Genomic DNA, 24,022 nt, shown 5'->3' with positions numbered 1-24,022 from the left:
AGGTGGTGCTGGTGTATCATGTGCAGAGAGTTATATTTGGGTGAGTTATTTTGTTTCTGTAAATACTGGCAGCTGTCTTATTACACTGTAATATAGATATCAGTACACACCCCACCCAAATCTAACTGTCTCTACACATGTTACATCAGCCCCACCTGCAGTGAACATGTTTTTTTTGTCCATTAGCAAACCAAATGTGCTTTGTAACGCAACCTGAATCACCCCCCATGTGCATTGTTTTGATTTCTGTAAAGCGCCTGTTGGAGAAAGTGTGCTATTTAAATGAAATTCACTAACTTACTTACTAATGAAAACTCACACACACACACATATGCTGGCAGAGAGAGAGAGAAAAAAGCCCCATACACACTATCTGACACTGGCCCCGGCCAATATAGTTAACTATATCGGCCGTGGCCACAGGTGTCCAATATTGTGCGCACACACTGAATGATAATGGCCGCCAATATCGTTCAGTGATGTCACCAGGGAACGGTAAATAAGGTAATTTGGCTATATAGCTAAATTGACCTGCATGGACATCAATGGCCGTTAATGATGTGCGGGAAACAATATCGCTCAGAAAACCTTTTCTGAGCGATTTTGTTCACAATATCGCAGGGCTGCCTACCCTCCCGGAATGGCAGGGAGGGTCCCGAAAATCGAGCCCCCCCCCCTCCCCCCCCCCCCCGACGCACCATTTAAATAACCTTATCCACTTATCTCCGATGAGGGGGCGGGGGCTAAAGTGCCATAAGCGCGTCATTTTAGCCCCGCCCCCTCCGCGGAGATGGTCAAATCGGGTCATTTTCCAGCATGGGGACGGGGCTTAATGATGTCACATTCAAGCCCCGCCTCCCCAACTCCTTCTGAAGGTCTCCTCTCCGGGCTTCTCCCGGAGAGGAAATAAAAAAAGTCGGCAACCCTGCAATATCCTCTAGTGTTTATGGGGCTTGAAACACACACACACAAATTCTGGCAGAGAGAGACTCAAATACACACACATGCAAACAAGTTTTCTCTTTGTCCCCAAACTGCTTTTAAGTTGCTAAGCACCCAGCGATAACTCTAAGCAGAGTATAACGAGTATAACGAGTAATGCCAGGGCCCCACGGCACCATTATTAATTATACACACATTACTATTTCTATATAAAGTGGATATGCCTTAAAACCAATTGCCTCTTTAAATTTAGAGTCTCTCTAGCCAAAAATCACCCCGCTCCAGCAAATCAGAACTTATTAATAAACCTTTATTATTTTATGTTAATTCTCCTAAATTGTTTTGTTTATTTTGTAATTGACCTGCATGCTGTACAGTAATACTGCTTTCACATTGCAGAAATGGGTAATGACACAGTATTCTTAAATGGGACTTTAAAACGGATCTGAGCCTTGAGACCTTTCACATTGCAGGTGAAAACCGTTTTAAAAATCATTTAATACCATTCAAACATTCAACCTGTTTAACCCCCAAGGGACACGTTTGAAGCCATTGAAATAGAGCTGTTCAAACTGACAAAAAAACAGTTTTAAAACGTGTAGGACTCTGCTTTTTAACCGTGTTGAAATACCGGTTAACTTTAACCAGTAAATCAACTCTGGCACTTTCACATTGCAGCCTTAAACGTTTTAAAATGGAAAAAAAACGGCAATATACTGTTTTAAAAGTGCGATGTGAAAAGGGTATTAGTATGGCATTAAGATTTCCTCATTTAGAGCATATACAAATAATCCAGGCCAAATAAATCTAACCTTGCAAACTGAGTCCAGGGAATATCTCTGAGCACAGAACAAAAGGCAAAAGAACAGATGCATTTGACTGAAGTTTAATAGAAAAGTGTTTCCATACAGCCATTCCAAATGTAATTCCATTTGTCTTGTTCCTATTTTACACAAAATGTAAAATAATGTTTCTTGAATTCATATTTTGTACCGAGAAGTACATGGGCAGATATAAGTATATTTGTGCGCTGAACAGAAGGTTATTTTTCACACAAAAAAATGTAAAACTATACCAAATACCCTGGGTGTACATTTATGAGAACGCTGTAATATGCACCTGAAGTGCGCTGTACACCTTTACAGTAGAGACTTGCGAATAATGTTTCAAATCACTGGACAAATGAATTCACATAACAATAGGAAGGTGTCTACTGCCACCATGTGGCTGATGCAGGAATTGTGTATTGTAAAAGGTTGAAAGCATTAACTCCAGCTGAGAATTATTTTTAACACAACTAAACGATCTGTCTGAACAATGTACGCATCCCAGAACTCCAGTGTTTGTGATCTCCTTACTGATAACCAGGAGAAAGGGAGGGTTGGACAGAACTGCTAAAATAAAACCACTCAGTTTCAGTGTAAACTGTTCCCATTTGTCAATATAAGAACCATATACAGTAGCCTGCACTTTACTCTAATAATGGGGATAAGTTATTCAAGACTGCGAAGGAAACTGGCCTTACCCCTGTTTGATCATTAATGAGTTATTACAAGTAAAAATATTTAATAGTTGGGATTTATTTTAAGAAAACAAAACAGAACAGATCCATTGCACAGCTGTAAAAAAAAGCTTATTATCTCAATTATGAATGTTAAGTTATGACAAGATAGTGTTTTATAAAATAAATCATATACAATATAGGAGTAACATGTAGTTAGCTACACCTGTCAAGATTGCTATCAGTTTCGCAGTGCTGCTTAGGCATCCAGGGGTATGGGCGGCGGGTAAAAACTGAAACTGGACAGGACCCCAGAACGCCAGACTGGATAGGATTCATTCATCAATTTCTGTAATTCCAGAGCTTATAGTGTCTGGTCCAGGGGGGTGCCTGTCCGGGGGTGTCTGTCTGCGGGGGCTGCCTGTGACACCTGGAGGAGGAGGGAGAGAATAAAGCCTCCCTGTATGGTCCGAGCATGTAGCAAAAACCGGAATGGTACAGATGTAATCTCCCCTTCCCCATGTCCCTGGTGAAAGCTATCACAGGCTTCCCCCCTGGACGGGTCACCCCCTGGACTAGACACTACAGGCTCTGGAATGCATAGTTTGATGTCTGGTCCAGCGTTCCAGTTTTTACTTAGTCCCGGCATCCAGTTTGCTACGAGTGGCAGCAGTCGATATTAAACATCGGAAAGCATTGTTTCTGAGTTTCTGTGTGGAGACAGCTGACCTGAAGATCTGCTGTCTTCTTGTGTGTATTTTTGGAGCTTGATGAAGTTAGGTCCCCACTCCCTATACAATAATATGGGGACAGAGGACAAAATATAATAGGGTCCGAATTTGTTGCTGCGAATTCGCACATTTTCAACTGGCGATTTTTTTTTGTTGCTGCGAATTCGCACATTTTCAACTGGCGATTTTTTAGTCACACTTCAATTCGCATCCAGATGTTTTCCCATTATAAAGTATACTCGTAAAAATGCAATAGGGTGTGATTTTGGTAAACGTTACCAAAAATCACCAGGTTCTGAAAGGAGAATGTAACAGAACCATACACAGATCATTTAGATGGTTCTGTCTTTAAAAATGTGTAAAAGTTAAAACTAAAAAAAAATGGCTTAGGGTCCCCCCTCCTGAGCAGAACCAGTCCCAGGCTCATTGAGTCGGACCTGGTTCCAAAAATACGGGGGACCAAAAAGCATAGGGGTCCCCCTTATTTCTGAAACCAGCCCCGGACTCTTGTTCCGGTCCTGGTTCCAAAAATATGGGGGACAAAAAAACTGGTTGGCATATCGCAGCATATCAAACCATATCGCACATAATTCACATCTCATTAAATATGAAAATTTCCTGCAAAAAAATTGATTTAAAAAATTGCAATATGGTGCGATTTCGGAAAATGCGATTAAATCGCATCCTATTACATTTCGCCCAGAAAGTAGTGACATGTATGTAATGTACTATAGGTAATGTAGGGTATTGTAGTGACATGTATGTAATGTAGTACAGGTAATATAGGGTATTGTAGTGACATGTATGTAATGTAGTACAGGCAAAATAGGAAGTTGTAGTTACATATATGTAATGTACTACAGGTAATATAGGGTGTTGTAATGACATGTATGTAATGTACTACAGGTAATATAGGGTATTGTAATGACATGTATGTAATGTACTACAGGTAATATAGGGTACTGTAGTTACATGTATGTAATGTACTACAGGTAATATAGGGTATTGTAGTTACATGTATGTAATGTACTACAGGTAATATAGGGTATTGTAGTGACATGTATGTAATGTACTACAGGTAATATAGGGTGTTGTAGTTACATGTATGTAATGTACTACAGGTAATATAGGGTATGGTAATGACTTGTATGTAATGTACTACAGGTAATATAGGGTATTGTAGTTACATGTATGTAATGTACTACAGGTAATATAGGGTATTGTAGTTACATGTATGTAATGTACTACATGTAATATAGGGTATTGTAGTTACATGTATGTAATGTACTACAGGTAATATAGGGTATTGTAGTTACATGTATGTAATGTACTACAGGTAATGTAGGGTATTGTAGTGATATGTATGTAATGTACTACAGGTAATATAGGGTATTGTAATGACATTTATGTAATGTACTACAGGTAATATAGGGTATTGTAAGGACATGTATATTATGTACTACAGGTAATATGGGGTATAGTAGGTAATTACATTTCTCAGGTTGCTGTTGCTTCAGCACCAGAACCTCAACCTCACTGCGCTCCCACTGATAATCCACCATGTTTCCCATAGGCTGTAAGCGCCTATGAGCAGGGCCCTTAACTCTTTTGGTTCTAATTGCATCTGTACTATGGGGGTTATTCAGACCTGATCGCACGGCCACGATTTGCAGACCGGGCAATTATCCATAGTATGTGCATGATTATGGATTGTAGTACACATGCGTGAGGCCATCCTGCGATAACATTCTGCTACTTTTTTGATCACTGGCAATGCGCAAGTTGATTGACGGGAAGTCAGCGTTTGGGCCGTTTTCTGGGCATGTCAGAGAAAATGCCGGCGTGATTATGTGTTGGGTTCAAACGCAAAGGATTGTGTAAGTATTAAGTAATCACAATATCATAAGGCCCCTGTTAAATTTTTATACATATTGTGGGAAGATACCCATCAGGTACTCAGAGGTGTGCTACCATGGACAAATTAAAGTGAGATTATTGAAACTGAGAGAAAAGGATTTGTCTCGTGTGGTGCACCAAAAGGAGAGGATAATCATAAAATATAACTTTTAATTGGTTAATTACATAAAAACAAGCAAATTATATTTACAAAACACATATAGGACAAAACAAGTGAAAATAGTGTGTGTTTAAAACAGCACGTGCGGGAATACCGTGTGAATAGATTATCTCCTTCAGTTAAAAAAAATTGTTCAGCATGTGAACTGGCCATATCACTTAATCTATCCCCAAAATTACTATCTGTTTGTACTCAAATAATCTTCAGGATCTTTAGGTTCCCCTGTTATATGATACACCAATAGTTTTTTATGGGATGATTTAAACATTTGTAACAAACAAGAGATGTAAAGTATCCTTTATTGTATATTTATTAGTAACAATTTAAATCCATGTGAGTCTTCATCAATTAAGTCAGTGATATGGTTGGTATGCTTATAGGAAGGAACTTTATGTATCTTTATACTGAAACAACTCTGTTTGATTTAGATGCAGAGTATGTCAATCATTAAATATCAAAATAAGTCCACATTGAATTGGCAGAGCTTAAAATGTTCAAGTTACCAATATTATGTAGGTACTAATGATGCAATCTGAGACCATAAGACTTAATAATGCCGAACCACAGGGCTGATAGCGAAATAATGACAATGATCATTGCTCCCTGTATGTGCAGTGTTTTAGGATTAAACACTGCAGATTGATGCCAGTATGTTTAAAAATGGCAGTTACATACAGTATGTCAATCATTAAATCTCCAGTTGGGTCAGGGTTGAATTGGCAGAGCTTGGTGTGTACAAGTTACAACTGGTTTCATGAGCACCCAAGGTTTATTGATGTGCAGTGGGAGCGAAGGCTACCCCGTCTGGTGTGGTTATATACTGTAGAATAGGGATGACAATCCCAGGGCATTTTTTCAATCCTGGAATTCAGGATTGAAAAATGCCCAATTCCGGGATATGTACTAAAACCCGGCCGCATCAATACCGCCGGGCAGGGTATCGCCACCTTTGGGTGGCAATACCCTATAGAAGCCTATGGACCTTCTTTTCACCACCGCAACCCCGCCGACTCGCTGACCCCCCTCTCCCCCTCCCTCCAGCTTACCTTCCTACAGGTCCTCCAGGACCCTGGAAGGTAAACCCCTCCTCCCCCTAGCAACGCAGCCGAAAGTCGTTCCGGCTGCAGGGAGGAGGAGGAGGCGCCGGGGACAGCCACACTGAGCAGTCCCGGCGTGAAGGAGCAGGTGGCGGCTGGGAGGTGACGGAGACCCCCACACACCACATTACAGGTATCGCGGGGGGGCTCTGCCACTGCACTGCGATGCCAGCCGCATATGTTAGTACATGCACAGTCTAATCCCAAAATCCCAATGCTTTAGGTGGCAAATCGCGGGATCGGCAGGCCACCCTACTGTAGAAGCTCTACTGTAGCACAATTTGCCAGCACTATTCAGCAGGGTGCAGTCAGTACAGTACAAATGAAACCTCATTATAGTTCTGCTTGCAAAAATAAAATAAAAGTTTATATTTTTATTACCCATGGTAACCTACCTGCTGTACAGAATTAAAGGGGACATTGATGTCAACATGGTAAAAAATGTCAACACCATTAACTTTGTCTCCTGCAAAAAGGAGACATTGACAGACGGGACTAACACGGGAGTTCTATTTCACATGGGATGTTGCTATTGGCAACCAATCAGAATTGACTTCTTCTTTATTAAGCAACTACTAGAAGGTAATAGATAGTATCTGATTGGTTGCCAATAGCAACATACTATCTGAAATAGAAATCCCATTTAATGTGTGAATAGTTAGAAGGAACCTTACACAACTGCGGCACGATTTACACCTTTGCACCTTCCCAATACAATTCAGCTACCAGATAGGCACAGACTCTATGTACTGTATAGCATGGAATGCCCCATGAGATGGGGAGAATGTGGGCAATGTCAGGAGTCGCTGTGCAATTCTAGTCTCACCCGCTGCTTTCTGGTAATGTGACAGCATGGAGTGCGGAGGGGATTACACACAATCTTCACGTCCAAAATGCACATACAAGTGGAGATTCTATGAATATCTGTACTATGTGTGTCACACATGTGTGCAATGATCACAGTGTCAGAATAATGCACAGCAGCAGCTGGTTTAATTATGGTTTAATTATGCTCCATTATTTGCTCCAAGGTTGTACATGAAGTGCAGAACATACTATGGTCAGTGTGGAAGGACCATGTGTATATAAGGATATGGAACACTCTGCTCTCTAGTGCTGCATTCTATTATTTCTATTCCTTCTCTTTCTCCTGTTCCTTCTATGTCTTCTCTTCCTTCTCTTACTGCCTGATAAGTACAATGTACATGTTATTCCATATTTGCTCCTACACATCAGCGTTCGTCACTGCCTCGTACACACTGGGCGGTAGCTGAAAGTAGCTCAGTGTGTACGGGCCTCTATCTCACTTGTTAGTCTATGTATTAAGTCATATGCCCAAATCTCATTACCTGACCCATAACCATTCTGGTCTGTCAGGCAAAAACACATTTGTATTGATAGGAGAATAATACTTACAGGGCAGATCCTTATCCTTGGCCAGGGAGGGTTCATCATCCCTCTTTCTCTTGTTCCCTGTTATTGCAGAATGGACATTGTATATTATATATTGTATCCTTAGTACAGCTATAGAATTATATAACAGCATACAGATGGGGCCGGTTTTATCTTTGCTGGCGAATCGCCAGCAGCATGCTGCTGGCGATCCGCCAGCAACACGGCGCTCCATCTGACTGAGACGCGCGTGCGTCCCCCACGCACGTGCGTCTCAGTATCCGGGCGGCGAGGCGGACGCAATACTGTCCGCCTCCCGCTCAATAGTGCTATGGGGGACCTGAGGAGGCTGCGGGGGGGTGCGGTCGCCCTGTGTGGGCAACGGGCGACCAAGGGCAGCACCGTTGGAAGGGGACACGCGCGCACCTCGTGCGCACGCGTCCCCTTCTGGCATACAGATGGCGGGGATGCAGGTGATGGCGATGGCGACGCCATCGCCATCACCTGCAAAGATGAATCCCGATACATCTGTAGCAATCTTATTAGGAACATGTAGGAATATTTGTATGAACGTGTAAATACAGATGTATAAGCTGCTGCCATTGGTTCCATGTTGTAGGCTAAGCCATGAACCAGGGATGGATCTCCCATGGTTGAGGGCAGATGGCAGATATTTTTTTAAATTCATGCCAAACACAGGGGGGCCCTAAAAAGAGGGGGGCCCAGGGGTACTGACCCCCCCCCCCCCTGAGCATCCCTTTAATCTGGCCCTGGGGCAGCGGGATGGAGATGGGACACAGGGGATGGGATATGTTTGACTTATTGACACTGACAACATTGACATAATGTCAACTTTGTAAATGTAGGCAGAATGTCAATAACTGATTTTAGGATTATGTTTAGGCTGCAGTAAGGGCAAAGACTTAAAAATAAATCTATTCAAAAACGGAATCTCAACAATCCTTTCACAATATCGACATGCTGGCAATGTCAACATTATGTTAGAGTCAATATTTGACTTGCTGACATAGTGACCATGGCAATTTTCATATTCCAGAGGTTCCCAATAGTATAAAGTATAGCTATTGTGTGAAAGGGTAAGACACCACCATTGCCATAATGTGTCTCTGGAAGATTCCTGTCTCTTAGTACTGGGCTAATAATAAGTAGAGAACAGTATAATTACCAGATCCAGAAGCGGCCGCGCTGGTTGTTGGGGCTTCACTCCTCATTCTCTTAGTGCCTGATAAGTACAATGGAAATGTTAGTCCGTATTTGCTCCTACACACACACAGGGGCTGATGCAGAGCTGACGTCTGTGTGCAGCAATCAGTGTCAGCGAGTTACACGTTTACCGGGCCGTTCTCAGCAGGGAGGGAGAGATGGGGCAGACACAGGGCCGGACCAGGGGAACACCCAGCGTTTTATAGGCGTTCCGCATGGAAATGCTGGGCGTTCCCCTGGGGACATGGGTGGGCCGATACCCAGGGGCGGATTTAAGAGTGAGGGCGCCCGTAGGCACAACAATAATGGCCGCCCCCCCTGCCTAATTGTATTATTTTTATTGATTATTTATAAGCCCTCATTTGATTGAATAGAAGTAGGACAGATTACAGGGTCAGTATCTGCATGCCCTATCCATGTACACTCTATACAAGATGGAATATGGAACAGTATAGTGGATATTTCAGGCTGACAGCACCAACAGAAGAATCCAAGTGCCGCCCCCAAACATGTGCCGCCCCTAGGCACGTGGCTCACGTGCCTAATGGGAAATTCGGCACTGCCGATACCTGTTGGGGGGGGGGGTTGGGGGGGCAGCTGAGGTCACAGGACATCAGCCAACCACCCCGTCTTCTTATTTGCGAAGGCATTTGAAATAATTTGATGGTCAGGAACCATCAAATGATTTCTCCTGCTAGCTGCTGCATGCGAGGGGATGTGTTCCCGTTCCCTCACATCTTACCAAGGGGATTTGGTGGCAGGGGAATCAGCAGGCGGTGGGCAGCGTCTCAGGTGCTCGGTAATTAGCAATGTTTGCTACTTACCAAACCATCCTGAATTAGGGCCTACGTACTGAGGCATCAGAGGAATCAGATGGATACAAGCTGGTACTCCTTCCCATAGGAAGATACTAGGGCCCCCGGGGACCAACACTGTCCCCATTAGGCCCATTATAAAATAGTGGGTCCATTACAAAAGACAGAAACTCATTTCCACCCATTACCTGATCCATAACCATTCTAATCTGTCAGGCAAATACACATTTGTATTGATAGGAGAATAATACTTACAGGGCAGATCCTTATCCTTGGCCAGGGAGGGTTCATCGTCCCTCTTTCTCTTGTTCCCTGTTATTGCAGAATGGACATTGTATATTATATATTGTATCCTTAGTACAGCTATATAAGTATATAACAGCATAGCAATCCTATTAGTAACATGTAGGAATATTTGTATGAACGTGTAAATACAGATGTATAAGCTGCTGCTATTGGTTCCATGGTGTAGGCTAAGCCATGAACCAGGGATGGATCTCCCATGGATGCGGGCAGATGGTCCATCTCCTGCCAGCCTGAGCGCTATATAACCTCCAGCTTCATCTTCCTACTCAGTGCTGACCTTGGTAATGAGACCCCAGAGGTGAGTGGGGTATCCAGGACAGCGGGAAGGAGATGGGACACAGGGGAAGGTATACTCTATGTTTAACATTGACAAATTGCCAATATTGTCATAATGTCAACACTGTGAATGTAGACAGAATATCAATAATTGATTTTAGGGTTATGTTTATGCTGCAGTAAGGGTTCATACATTTATTGAAAACTGGACTCTCAACAAGTCATTCACTATATTGACATACTGACAATGTCAACATTATGTTAGTGTTAACATTTGACCGGCTGACATTCTGCCCATGGCAATTTTCTTGTTATAGAAGTTCCACTATAGTATAAGTATACAGATGGAGTGTCCCTTGTTTAGGCAGGGGTTGGCGAAACTTTCACCGCCAGCCGCCAACTCCCGCCAGGTGGGTGTACGCGCACAAGACGCTCAAGCACCCCGTGGCGATGGAGCTCCCCCCGGGTCCCTGAAGTGGAGACGGGCAGGGTCTCATGCGTCGCAGTTTAATGGAGTTCCTGTCGCTTGCCACAGGGGGCGTTCTGGTGGGCGCTGAGCAAGGACAAGGGGTGCTCCATCTGTACCTATAGGGTGTAACGGCAAGGTACATCAAACTTCAAAAAGTGATAAAGTGGAGAGTGATAAACAGCCAGCCAATCAGCTCCTACTTATCAAACCCATCCTTTGACATGGCAGGTAGGAGCTGATTGGCTGGCTGATTATCAATCTCCATTTTATCACTTTTGAATTTTGATACATCTGGCCCTAAATCACCACCATTGTTATAATGCGTCTCTGAGAGATGTCAGTCTCTTTATTTCTGAGCTAATCACAAGTAGGAAACAGTATAATTACCTGATCCAGAAGAGGCCATACATGTTATAGGGAGTTCGATCCTTCTTCTCTTATAACCTGATAAGTACAATGTAAATGTTATTTTATATTTGCTCCTACAAACACACAGGGGCTGATGTAGAGCTATGTGCGCACCTAAGTATGCCTGCTGTCTGATGGATATTTTGCAGGCGCGCACACAGAGGGGGTTTCTGAGTACCCAGAAACCCCCCTGCCTGCGGAGCTGTCGGATTTTAAACACGGCCTATGGTAGCTGTCTTTCCTGGGGGTCAGGCTGCTGCTGCAGTAGCGCACGCAGGGGGGGTTTCTGAGTACCCAGAAACCCCCCTAGGAGTCTAAGGGCCCTAGTCTGAAAGCTGAGGGTCTCCTCTTTCCATGGGTACAAGAATTTAAAAAATCGGCCCTTGGGAACCAGAGATATCTGACTTCAAAGCAGTGGTCCCCATCCAAGCCTGTTATTTGCTCTTCCCAGTCAGATATTTCAGGTTCTGTCTGACTTAGAGTTTTTCTGAGGGTATATTCCAAAAGCTAAGACTCTCCCACTTTAATAGACACTAGTAGCTTGTCTCTACTCTTCCCAGAACCAGAGAAATCAGCCTTCCAGCAGCTGGTTACTGCTCCAGCTCCACACACCTGGTATGTAGTTTTATATACTTTTTTGTGGATTGGTCTGCCTCCTGAACTCTGATCTCCAAGTCCCCAGTACCATTTGGTAGGAGGAATCCTCTAGTTTTTAATTCCATTAAAATCTAAGAAATCTATTTACGGGAACTGGAGATATCTGCAGTCAAGCAAGCTATCCTCCCATCAGAAAATGATGAATAATAAGCCCACTCCACTATACACCCCTCCTCTGCATATTAAACATCCTCTACCACCCTGGAAGTTATGTATCAGGGCCCCTTCATTCAGCACAATGCCCCCTTCTCCCACCATCTGTGCAGTAAAGGGGTAATTAGTGGAAATTACTGATCCAGGCCCTACATGCTGAGTGGTTGATATAATACCCCCTACCACCCGTGGGACATCAAAGCTTCCCCCACCCCTACCACTGGAGGATCGGTAGGGGCCCCAATACATTGCTATGCCCAGGGGCCTACACTGCTGTTAATGCCCCTGTATGTATATATATATGTATATGTATATATATATATTATTTTTTTATTATTATTATTATTATTTATATACATTTGGTCTATCTATAATATTTTAACTGACCCGGCATATACTGGGTCACCTAAGTGTCCATCTCCGTGCTTTGCTCCGCCCCTCTGGAAACCCCCTTCTGAAAATCCTGCGTTTGCCACTGTGCTGGGCTGACAGCAGGGGGAGCTAACTGCAGTGGCAGCGTGCAACTCCTCCCAGTCAGTCAGTGCTCCATGTGGCTGTGTGAGAGCAGGCCATGGGAGGCAGCGACATGTCCCCAGCAGCTAAACAGGTACATTCCTCTGATAGAAACATAGAAACATAGAATTTGACGGCAGATAAGAACCACTTGGCCCATCTAGTCTGCCCCTTTTTTAAACATGTTACCTCAAACCATATTCGATCCTTATTTTTTTGTAAGGCTATCAATATTCCTATCCCAAGCATGTTTAAATTGTACTACTGTATTTGCCTCTACCACCTCTGATGGAAGGCTATTCCACTTATCTACTACTCTTTCTGTGAAGTAATTCTTCCTCAAAATTCCCCTGAATCTTCCTCCCTCTAGTTTCAGTGCATGTCCTCGTGTTCTGTTGCTCCTCTTCCTGTGAAGAATGTCTCCCACCTGTACCTTGTTAAAGCCCTTGATATATTTGAAAGTTTCTATCATGTCCCCCCATTTCCTTCTCTGCTCCAAAGTATACATATTAAGATCTTTTAGTCTTTCCTGGTATGTTTTGCAATATTTTAGTTGCTCTTCTTTGTACAGTCGCTAATGTATTTATATCTTCTGGAGATATGGCCTCCAGAACGGAACACAGTACTCTAGATGAGGTCGTACCAACAACCTATACAGTGGCATTATTACTTCTTTCTTTCTACTGCTGATACCACTCCCTATGCAATCAAGCATCTGACTTGCCTTCTTCATTGCTTTGTTACATTGCCTACCTGCCTTTAAGTCCCCTGAAATAGTGACACCTACTGTAGATCCCTCTCATCCTCAGTAGTTTCCATTACAGTGCCATTTATACTATATTTAGTCTTTGGATTTTTAAGACCCAAGTGCATGATTTTGCATTTTTTGGCATTAAACTGTAGTTGCCATGCTCTTGACCATTCCTCTAATCTACCAAGATCATCAATTATTTGTTTTACCCCTCCTGGTGTGTCTACCCTGTTGCATACCTTTGTGTCATCTGCAAAAAGGCACATTTTACCCTCAATTCCATTTGCAATATCACCAATAAAGATATTAAAAAGCAATGGTCCAAGTACAGATCCCTAAGGTACCCCACTTGTAACCTTTACCTCCTTTGACTGTTCTCCGTTTACTACAACTCTCTGTTTTCTGTCCTGCAACCACACTCTTATCCATTCAACTATCTTAAAATCCAATCGCAAACTTTCAAGGTTATTTAACAGTCTGCAATGTGGGACAGTGTCAAAAGCCTTACTAAAGTGTAGATAAGCTACATCTACATCCCCACCTTGATCTATTACTTTAGTCACCCAGTCAAAAAAGTCAATAAGATTTGTTTGACATGATCTTCCCCCAGTAAAACCATGCTGTTTCGGATAATGTAAATTGCTGGTTTTGAGATATTCTACAACTCTTTGTTTTAAGAGTGTTTCCATCAATTTCCCTACTACTGATGTAAGGCTCACTGGTCGATAGTTGCTTACCTCTTCCTTTCTTCCACTTTTGTGCAGTGGGACTACATTTGCTGTTTTCCAGTCCTCTTGGATTACTCCAGTAGCTAGTGACTGGTTGAATAATTCTGTTATTGGTTTTACCAGCTCCCCTTTAAGCTCTTTTAGTATCCTTGAACGTATCCCATCTGGCCCCATTGATTTATCCACTTTCAGTTTTGAGAGTTCTGTGAGGACTTTCTCTTCTGTAAATGTACTTGTTTCTCCCTCAGTTTTCTGACTATACTTGCAACTTAACTGTGGCCCCTTCCCCTCTCTTTCAGCAGTGAATACTGAGCAGAAATAATTATTAATATGATCTGCTATTACATTGTCCCCCTCAAGAAGACTTCCACTCTCTGTCTTTAGTCTTATTATTCCACTTTTTGTTTTTCTCCTTTCAATTATATACCTAAAATAGTTTCCCCCCTTTACCCACCGACTGGGCCATTTTCTCCTCAGCCTGTGCTTTTGCACATCTGATTACCTTCTTAGCCTCCTTCTCTCTAACAAGATACACCTCTTTGTCCTCATTATTCTGCGTCTGCTTAAATTTCTTAAAGGCCAACTTTTTTGCTTTCACAATACTTGCTACATCCATCGCAAACCACAATGGCTTCCTGTGTTTATCCTAACTCATTTGACACAAAGTTCTGTTGCTTTCAGTATTGCACTTTTTAATTTTTCCCACTTCTCCTGCACTCCTTCCAAGTTCCTCCACAAAATCAGCCTTCCTAAAATCTAACACCTTTGTTTTTGTGTGCGATGAGTTGGTCTCTGTCTTTATTTTGAACCATACTGCTTGATGGTCACTGGATTTCACTCACATTTACATCAGATATTCTGTCACCATTTGTAAGTATTAAGTCTAATATTGCATCCTTATGAGTGGGCTCCCTCACCAATTGCTGGAGGGATGCTCCTTGCAAGAAATTCAGAATGTCCCTACTTCTGGTGGAATTTGCAACAGGCACCTCCCAGTTTACATCAGGTAGATTAAGGTATCCCATGATTATCACCTCTCCTTTTAATGTCATTTTATTGATGTCCTGTAATAGGCTCTTGTCAAGTTCCTCTTCCTGACTTGGTGGTCTGTAGATCACCCCTATATTAAGAATCGTCTTCTCCCCTGTTTCTATGATCACCCAAAGGGCCTCAGTTTTTTCTTCAATACTTTGTATTAAGGTAGTCTTTATGCTTTTTTTCACACATATTGCAAACCCTCCTCCGATTCTTCCCATTCTGTCCTTCCTAAAGTATATCCTGGTATAGCTATGTCCCAGTCATGATGTGTGAGGGATTGAGCGGGTGGAGGGGGTTGTATGTTGTGTGTGTTTTTGTGGATATGGATTATGTGTGTATGTGTGCTCTGCATGTAAATCACCAGGAATTGCCAGAATGCCCCCGCTGGTGATCGCCAGTGGACAGGTGCTCCATCTGACTGGGACCCGCAAGCGTCTCAAACCCACATGCACCCAAGTCACTTGGCGATGGGGAGAGGAAACCCTGCCCACCTCCCCTTCAGGGAGATGTGCAGGGTTGGGTGTGAGTGGGGAGACAGTGGGAGGTGGCAGAGAGCTCAGTCGGAATGGGGCATGCAAGCATCTCGTGCGTGCTTCCTGGGGGCTGGCGGAGTCTAGCAGCTGGAGATTCTATCACCAGCTGCTGGCTGAATGAGCGGAGATACATCTGTATGTATGTATGTATGTATGTATGTATGTATGCTGTGTGTGTGTGTGTGTGTGTATGCATGCATGCTACTGAATGTATGTCTATGTTTATGTATGCTATTTGTGTCTGTGGGTACATGCAGTGTATATGTATACTATATGTGTGTGTGTGTGTGTGTATGGGTAGCACTGTGAATCGGGAGTCTCCCATAGGATGCAGGAGGGTAGGCAACTATGGGCCAAAGGACACTCTGGATATGCACCCTGCAACCTGCAGAGCCCCCCAAATCATCCTATACTGACTATGCATGCATGTCCTGAGGTCACACATGCTACAGCCACAGGGCATTAAGTGATGAGGCATCAGAGGAATCAGATTGGATACCTATTTCCAAGCTCGCACTCCTTCCCATAGGAAAATGCTAAAGTCCCTGGGGCCAACACCATCCCTATTAGACCCATTATAATGAATGGTTCCATTACAAAAGCCCCACAGAAGACAGCCTCTTAACCCATCGACACTGGCCTATTTGAGCCCTTTCACTGTGGCCCTGTGAGTGGGGCAGTAAAGATGGCGCGTGCTATCGAGCCTAAAATATGTACCCTGTGTCTCGCCTGTAGTGTTCCATATCGGTAATATTTACCTATTTGGCTGTTGCAATGACTTAGTGGCGCCACTGAATGTGTTCCCCATGTCCGTGTCCCTCATCAGGATACGCATATCTGTACGTGTGATATATCTGTACTGTTACTGTTTCACTTGTTCCTATGCTGGGGGTCGCACAGCAATCCAACACTAATTCCTAGTATACACAAGTATACCTGGCCAAATAGAGCTGATTTTGATTCTGATTCTGCAGCATTTTATAATCACCATCTAAAGCTCAGGCTGGGCCCTAACTGGTCTAACTCCATTTCTTATATCACTTGTTAGACTATGTATTATGTCATCATACCTCCCAACAGTCCCGATTTTATCGGGACAGTCCCGATTGTCAGGGCCTGTCCCGCTGTCCCACCCGCGGGTGGCAGTGTCCCGCGGTGTGGGGGGGCTGTTGGGAGTCCCCCCTGTCAGCTGCTAAGCAGCGGGGAATAAACGCTGTGCGCATGCGCACAGCGTCTATTCCCGCAGCCAGGGGGCTGGGGGCATGGCTAGAGGCTCACAGAGCCTCTGGGTCATGCGCCCATAGCGGCAAAATGGGGGCGTGGCCTCACGGGGGAGCCGCGAGTATAGGCCATGCCCCAAATTAGGCCACACCCCCGAAAATTTCGGCGCGCAGCAGCGTCCCGCCTGCTGACCTGCCAAAGTTGGGAGGTATGTGTCACATACCACAATCCCATTACCTGACCCATAACAAGTCTGATCTGTCAGGTAAAACCACATTTGTATTGATAGGAGAATAATACTTACAGGGCAGATCTTTAACCTTGGCCAGGGAGGGTTCATCATCCCTCTTTCTCTTGTTCCCTGTTATTGCAGAATGGACATTGTATATTATAAATTAGATTTATGTCATCATATCCTTAGTACAGCTATAGAATTATATAACAGCCTAGCAATGATATTATGAACATTTAGGAACTTTTGTATGAACATATAAATAAAGATTTATAAGTTGCTGCTATTGGTTCTATTTTGTGGGCTATGCCATGAACCAGGGATGAATCTTCCATGGATGTTATATAATAGCATATTATTCCTATAATGTGTGCCACAACAAGCACAGAGGCTCTGTGGCCACATTGTCACCCGCCCCATTTCCCATGGTTCTGGCTGGCAGGCAGGGCTGGACTGGCCATTTGGCACTTCTGTACTTCTGTGGGCCGATTTATTACTCCAATGTGGAGGCTCTGCCTCCTGGACTCGCAGTTCGCAGCTGGACTTGCAGTGGTTCCAGAGTCTCACTCTGTGCGCCATTCGGGTCCAGGAGAGAGGGGCATCACATGTGACTATTCATCTCTCCTTTAAGCTGGGATAGGCAGCATAGGCCTGTCTGGCGTGCACATTCCCACACGTGCCTGGTGTGTGTGCGCACGCAACTTCGCGTTGCACCTGTGTACAAATCCCAGTGCCGATTCGGAAGCCCAGTCTGTCGCTGCTTGCAGGATAAATGGGTGGTGGTGAGGGCCTTGGGTTACAGGTGATAATGGTAGAATGGTGTGTGTGGGGGGGCCATATGTGACAAGGGGAGTGTGTGTGGGGGAGGTGCTACTGTATGTCACATGTTCTCACACTGTTCTCACCTTGTCACATTGGATTTGCTGGGGCCTAAGCACTTCCCATACACAGGCACTGGTACTGTTGAACCTCTAGCATAGACCTAACCTACTGTAGATAGTACAATTATAATGAAACAACATAAACAGCATACTTACCACTAGGGGGGAACGAAGTTTATTAGACTCATTAAGACAGAACATTATAATAGATTGGAAATAATAATGATGTAATGACTGAATTGCCAGTTGTTTCTGAGATATTGGCAGCAAGCCAGAAAAAAAAGATTCACTTTCCAGGGGCAGGTATAATAACTTTGTATAGGTGAGAAGAAAGACACCTCAAATGCAAACCTTGTAAATGCATTAAATAAGCCCAAACCATGTAAAACGTATTTAAAAAAAAAAGCCTGGACATCATAGTAAATGCATATAGAAAGCCAAAAACCATTGTAAATACATTGAATAAGCTGGTAATCATTGCAAATGCATTGAATAATTCCGGAAATCATGTAAAGGGTACTGAAAAAGCCAGAACTCATTGCAAATGCATTTAAAAAAGCTGAAAATTATGTAAAATGCATTGAAAAAGATGGAAACATTATAGAGTGTATTGGAAAAAGTCCTGACCCTTGTGTGAATTTTATTATGATATTTGGCTTTTCCTATACACACTATGATTTCAGGATTTCACCCTCTTCCGTATCTCCCGATATGACCGATTTCAGGAAATCCCACAATGCTCTGTTGCTGGACTTCCTTCTTAATTCATGATTCTTAATTGCTAATTGATAAGAAAGGTGTTTCAGCATAACAGACTACATACATCAAGAGGGAAGTCCAGGGATGGAGCATTTTGTCCATCCTGGAATGGGTCATGTATGCTATGGTGTTTAATAAATGGCATGCAATTCATATATATATATCCCTTATTTAGTATTTGTGCCATTGGATTAAAGATGAATTTTCCATAAAGTTTAGTTGGAAACTATGTGACTTTTCCTGTACAAAAGTAAATGCTTTGAATCCTAAACGCTAAATGACCACTAATCAGTAATGACAAGACAAATCACACATGATCAGATATACTAGCCGCCTACAGTAAGTACAAGCCATGGTTTGTATCCCATGGTGGGCAATCTTACTACTATAAATGTATCCCTAGCTACACGTTGCCCCATTGTAATGTTATGTATAGAAGACAGAGTCAAATTGGGTGGCGTTAGATATGTTTCAGGGCACAATATACCATTTATCTAGATTGTGAAATCTTTTATATGTGTCCTAATTACCTTTACAAATGAGCCATTAAGGTGCCCATACACTAGTAAGATTTATCTGCAGATCTGGCTGGTTGGAACAAAAACATGGTTATGGATCAGTGACAGTTTGTCAGTTTTCCAGCATTTCCAAGCAAATGGTCAACTGTCATTTGCTCTCATCCATAACCATGTTTTTGGTCCAATAAGACAGATCTGCAGATAAATCTGCGTGCGTGTGTATGGCCACCTTTAGACATACAGTAGTGTCCTTTACTAAACATTACAAAGCACAACTGCCATTTACACTGAACTTACAGTATGCCCCATCCATTAGAAAATAATTAACTACTAGAAAAACTAATTTCTCTGTTACAATCTGTGTAATTCCTCAGGTACAGTATGTATACAGCGATATGACCTAATACTGGTGAGAGAAATGGCAAACCTAAAAGGTAGATATTGCTGCATTTATACATTTATCTTCATAATTGGGAAATAATAATACATGTCTATACTCACATCCATGTCCGGCCACCATCCAGGGGAAATGGGGCTCGGCAGTTCTTCCAAATTCACAAAAAAATAGCAACTTTTGATTAAAAAATCAGAAACACAATTTTACTGTAGTGGTGCAACCGACAAACACTACTCTAATGAGATAGCAATCTCATTGGCTGTGACAACATACATTGTGATGTCATAGAATTCCAAGCTCAGCAACCAATAAGCTACTGAGGGCTCCAGTAGTACTAAGATGCATAGACCATAAGGCCTATTATACATAAGGCGCAGAATGTAATACCTATAGTACAGTATACTATATATATCCATTATTTAGCAATCTAATAAAACTCTCTATGACCTGTACTTACTGATACCGATCTTTGTAATCTGTTTATTGAAGGCCTAATGTATTAATATCGCTTTATTTTGCAGCTTTTAAATCGTAGTTAGTTAGTAACATTATTGGCAGATTGCACTGTTCTGATATGTGTGAAATATTGTACAATATAGCTTTTATCATTATAGTTCTTATTGTCATTGATTTCTAAAATGTTTCACATATCATCAGTGCCGTGTCCCTGCATTGGGTGTAAGGCACAATGATCCCTATGCCTACATGAATCTTTATATAAGGCTTCTTGAGGCTATATATATATATATATATATATATATATTGGTAGGAGGATCCGCACACAGGTAAATCACAGGACAACAGGGGGTGCTCCACTCTAAGGGAATCGAAATCCCATATATAGTTTCTGTATGTTGGAAGCAGGCACTCACCAAAAACGAACTCAGAGCAAGTTGAAATAGATGGTTTAATCAATCATCATGTATGTCGACGTTTCGATCCGCCACAGGGATCTTTGTCAAGACAAGAAATGTCACAAACGAGACAGGCAGCACCAGGGAGTGTGACACACTCCCTGGTGCTGCCTGTCTCGTTTGTGACATTTCTTGTCTTGACAAAGATCCCTGTGGCGGATCGAAACGTCGACATACATGATGATTGATTAAACCATCTATTTCAACTTGCTCTGAGTTCGTTTTTGGTGAGTGCCTGCTTCCAACATACAGAAACTATATATATATATATATATATATATATATACAGGTCGAGTATCCCGTATCCGAATATCCGTTATCCGAATTATTCCGAAAACCAGACATTCCAGAAAGTGAAAAAAATTTTTTTTTTTGCTAAAAACTCACTGGGGACATTTGTAACAGCATCACTGGGGACATGATATGTAACTGGCACTATATATGTGCAAGACAATGATTGCTTGGCATTCAAATTCAGTGTTAAGATAGTACACACATTTTGTTTGTTGATTTTTGAAACCTTGTTTTTTGAACAAATAACATATATTTGTGTGTATTTTATGTGTATTTTATGTGGTAATAAAATATATTTGTTTGTATATTATGTGTTTATACAGCATAAATGCAAGATACTTCAAAATACATCATTGAAATATTAAAATATTCCGAAATACGGAATAATCCGTTATCCAAAATTCTCCTGGTCCCGAGCATTTTGGATAAGGGATACTCAACCTGTATATATATATATATATATATATATATATATATATATATATATATATATATATATATACACACACATATATATATATATATATATATATATTAGCGCTCTCTATATTCTGGTACCTATATATATATCCCTGAGGACGAGCGAGCCAGAAGGCTCGAAACAATTGTTGGATGTAACACTTGCATTTGCAATAAAGCACTTTTGAAAAGGATCTCCGTGTGACGCCCTTGCTTGAACCAAGCCTTTGGACCGTGTATATTTGGGGTGATTCCCCTGGGAAGGCACCAGAGCAGCATTGCCTCTACACAGTTTGAGTGCCGGGTTCCATATCCTGGTATATATATATATATATATATATATATATATATATATATATATATATATACAGATGCGGGACCTCACTGGACCGGGTCAGGGACTCCAATAAGGTGGGCGGCACACCAACGTAATAATTTCAAAAAAACGTTCTTTATTGTAATGGTGCCATATGCCGACGTTTCGAGGCGCTGAGCCTCTTTCTCAGGGGAGTGCAAATATATCTGGAAAATAAAGTGCTGTGCAAAAGAACTGTCTATGTGTGTGTTCTTACCTTAAGTAGCCTTCTGTCTGTGTGTGCAGGATCATCCCGGCGTCTGTGTGCGCGGCTTCCTGCTGCTGCTGCTACGCCTCACTTCCGTTCTGGCCATTGCAAAGGCTTCCTCAGGGGTTATTTTTGGTATGCACCGAAAGAATGCCGGACAGATACTTGTGCACAATAGCTGTCTCAATCAAAGATCCCACAATCTAGAATTGGTAGACATCCTATTCCCATGGTGTAGGGTATGGGTCTCACTTGAATTCCGACTTAAAAGAATTAAAATAGATGGAAAAGCTGTGTGCAGAACAAAGACCACCTCACGACGTTCCACCCTCAAACTCGAAATAAAGGGGGGTTTCAAAATTCCCCAACAATAAAAGGCCAATTCCTGGCGTTAAACAGAACTCCTGTGTGATTTCCACCAGACACCAGTTGGTCCTGGTTGATTTTTAACAACCAGGACCAACTCTGTTTACCTCCGGCTACTCCTACATAGTCCGGCTTGGTTTGGGTGTTTGCTGTTTATTTTTTTGCCAAGTCCCTGGAGCCTACTTGGACTGAAGAGGACCCGATCTACGCCAGAGGACCCTTGTAAGTATAATTTGCTTCCACAGGTACACCCTGGGTTTCTTCAGGAACGGACGCACCAATGGATAGAGGGCTACCTACGGGCTCAAGATAGGTAAATATCAGTATGAAAGGGCTCTGGGTGTAATAAAGCTTTATTTTTCTTGGGTGTCACTGTGTTTATTTAACTATTTGTAATACTGTGGAACTACAAGTTCCTTTAATCCCCCGCATGCTGGGACTTGTGGTTCTCCAAGTCTCTGCATGCAGGGGAGGCATGCTGAGACTCATAGTTCCACAGCAATATACAATAGTATTAATCTATTTTTTACACTTTATCAGCCTGGTGGCAACCGCTCCAGGGCCACCGGGGACAGCCCCAGACTTCAACCTCGGTAGGGAAATTCTGGAGGGGGGGATCCCTTCATTGGGGGGGGGGAATCCCCCAGGACCCCTGCCCAGGCTGACCGGTCAGGGGGTAATGTTTTGGCCACGGGACCGGCTCTATGAGCCTGGTGCTGGTTAAGGCCGTGGGGGGGACCCCACACCGTTTTTTAAAGTTATTTATTTATTCTTCTCTTTTTTTTTTACAATGCAGCCTGCACGGATCTTACTGATCCGTTCATTTTCGTATTCTGTCCATATTCTGTACACCATTCAATTTTCTTTTGTCATCTAAAACTGCACCAGAGGCCAAAAAAATAAAATTTCTAATGTTCATAGTTTTCCATGTGCTGAACAATCAGCTATTATGCCAAATTCAATAAAGTGATTGAGTAGAATCCGACAGTTTTAATGCTGTTCCATGCAGTAATTAAAGCTAAAGCATGATCTATACATCAGCGGACTACAAATAGCCGCTACAGACAATGCACCCTGCATAGGACCAATCATTTCTAAGGGAAAGCTGAGGAAGCAAAAAAGGAACAACATGGAAAATCAGTGTTAATTTATAGAAACAACGATTGTAGAAATTACAGACTATTAGATGCGCCTAAACTTAAAAGGAAAGTCTGAAGCAATTAGTGCTAGCGAGGTCGTAAATAAGTAACTGTGGACAAGCTACAGTACTAAGCACTGTTAGTACATCTGATAAGACACATGTTGCAGTAGTCTGAATCTTTTCTAATTTCTAATTTTTATTAATATGACAATATTCAAATTCACTTTAATGCCGTCTCCTGTTGGATGCATGATTATAGCCAGCAGTGGTGTAACTCCTGGAAGCAATGGAGACATTGGCCACTGGGAGAAGCAGTCGGCACCAGGAGCCTGTGACTTCTGCAGTGAGCGGTAATGCACCTGATGCTGCAGCTGTCACAGGAGAGAAGGAGCCAGTGCCACAATTATGGGGGCAATTAAACCCCACTAAAATGGTGGCGGCAGCAGCCGGGTCATAGGTGCACACTGCACTGCAGGTAACTTAGGGCTGCTGGGAGGCTGGTACCCCTTTTCCACTAGCAACCTGGGTCAGACCCGTTAATTTGTACCCAGATTGATACCAGGTTGGACCTGGGTTTAAGACACATTTCCACTACAGTGGTACCAGGTAAATTGCTGGATCAGCCCCGTTTACCCAAGTAAGGCCTGTTGTTTCCTATAGATTACA

At 42.6% G+C, this 24,022-nt stretch overlaps 1 protein-coding gene across 1 annotated transcript; it reads right to left on the bottom strand.

The window, feature by feature from the left end:
• Positions 1-7,366: 7,366 nt before the first annotated feature.
• LOC146058745 (uncharacterized) lies at positions 7,367-19,842 on the bottom strand. Its single transcript, XM_083170979.1, has 7 exons — positions 19,724-19,842; positions 17,137-17,193; positions 11,218-11,274; positions 10,035-10,091; positions 8,927-8,983; positions 7,765-7,821; positions 7,367-7,535 (listed from the first exon to the last, which is right to left on the bottom strand). Exons 1-7 carry the CDS (start codon positions 19,740-19,742, stop codon positions 7,459-7,461), a joined length of 381 nt encoding a protein of 126 aa, XP_083027105.1. The 5' UTR covers positions 19,743-19,842; the 3' UTR covers positions 7,367-7,458.
• Between the last annotated feature and the right edge of the window lie 4,180 nt (positions 19,843-24,022).

Source organism: Crinia signifera, chromosome 2, assembly GCF_055691185.1.
Source record: "Crinia signifera chromosome 2, ASM5569118v1, whole genome shotgun sequence".
Taxonomy (NCBI): Eukaryota; Metazoa; Chordata; class Amphibia; order Anura; family Myobatrachidae; genus Crinia; species Crinia signifera.
This window is presented reverse-complemented; position numbering and strand designations above follow the sequence as displayed.

Excerpts from the sequence above, each read along its gene's own strand:
- LOC146058745 (XM_083170979.1), bottom strand. Across the intron at positions 8,984-10,034 it reads CAAGGATAAGGATCTGCCCT|GCACTAAGAGAATGAGGAGT; the intron begins GTAAGTATTATT and ends TGTACTTATCAG. Across the intron at positions 7,822-8,926 it reads CGCGGCCGCTTCTGGATCTG|GGAACAAGAGAAAGAGGGAT; the intron begins GTAATTATACTG and ends CTGCAATAACAG.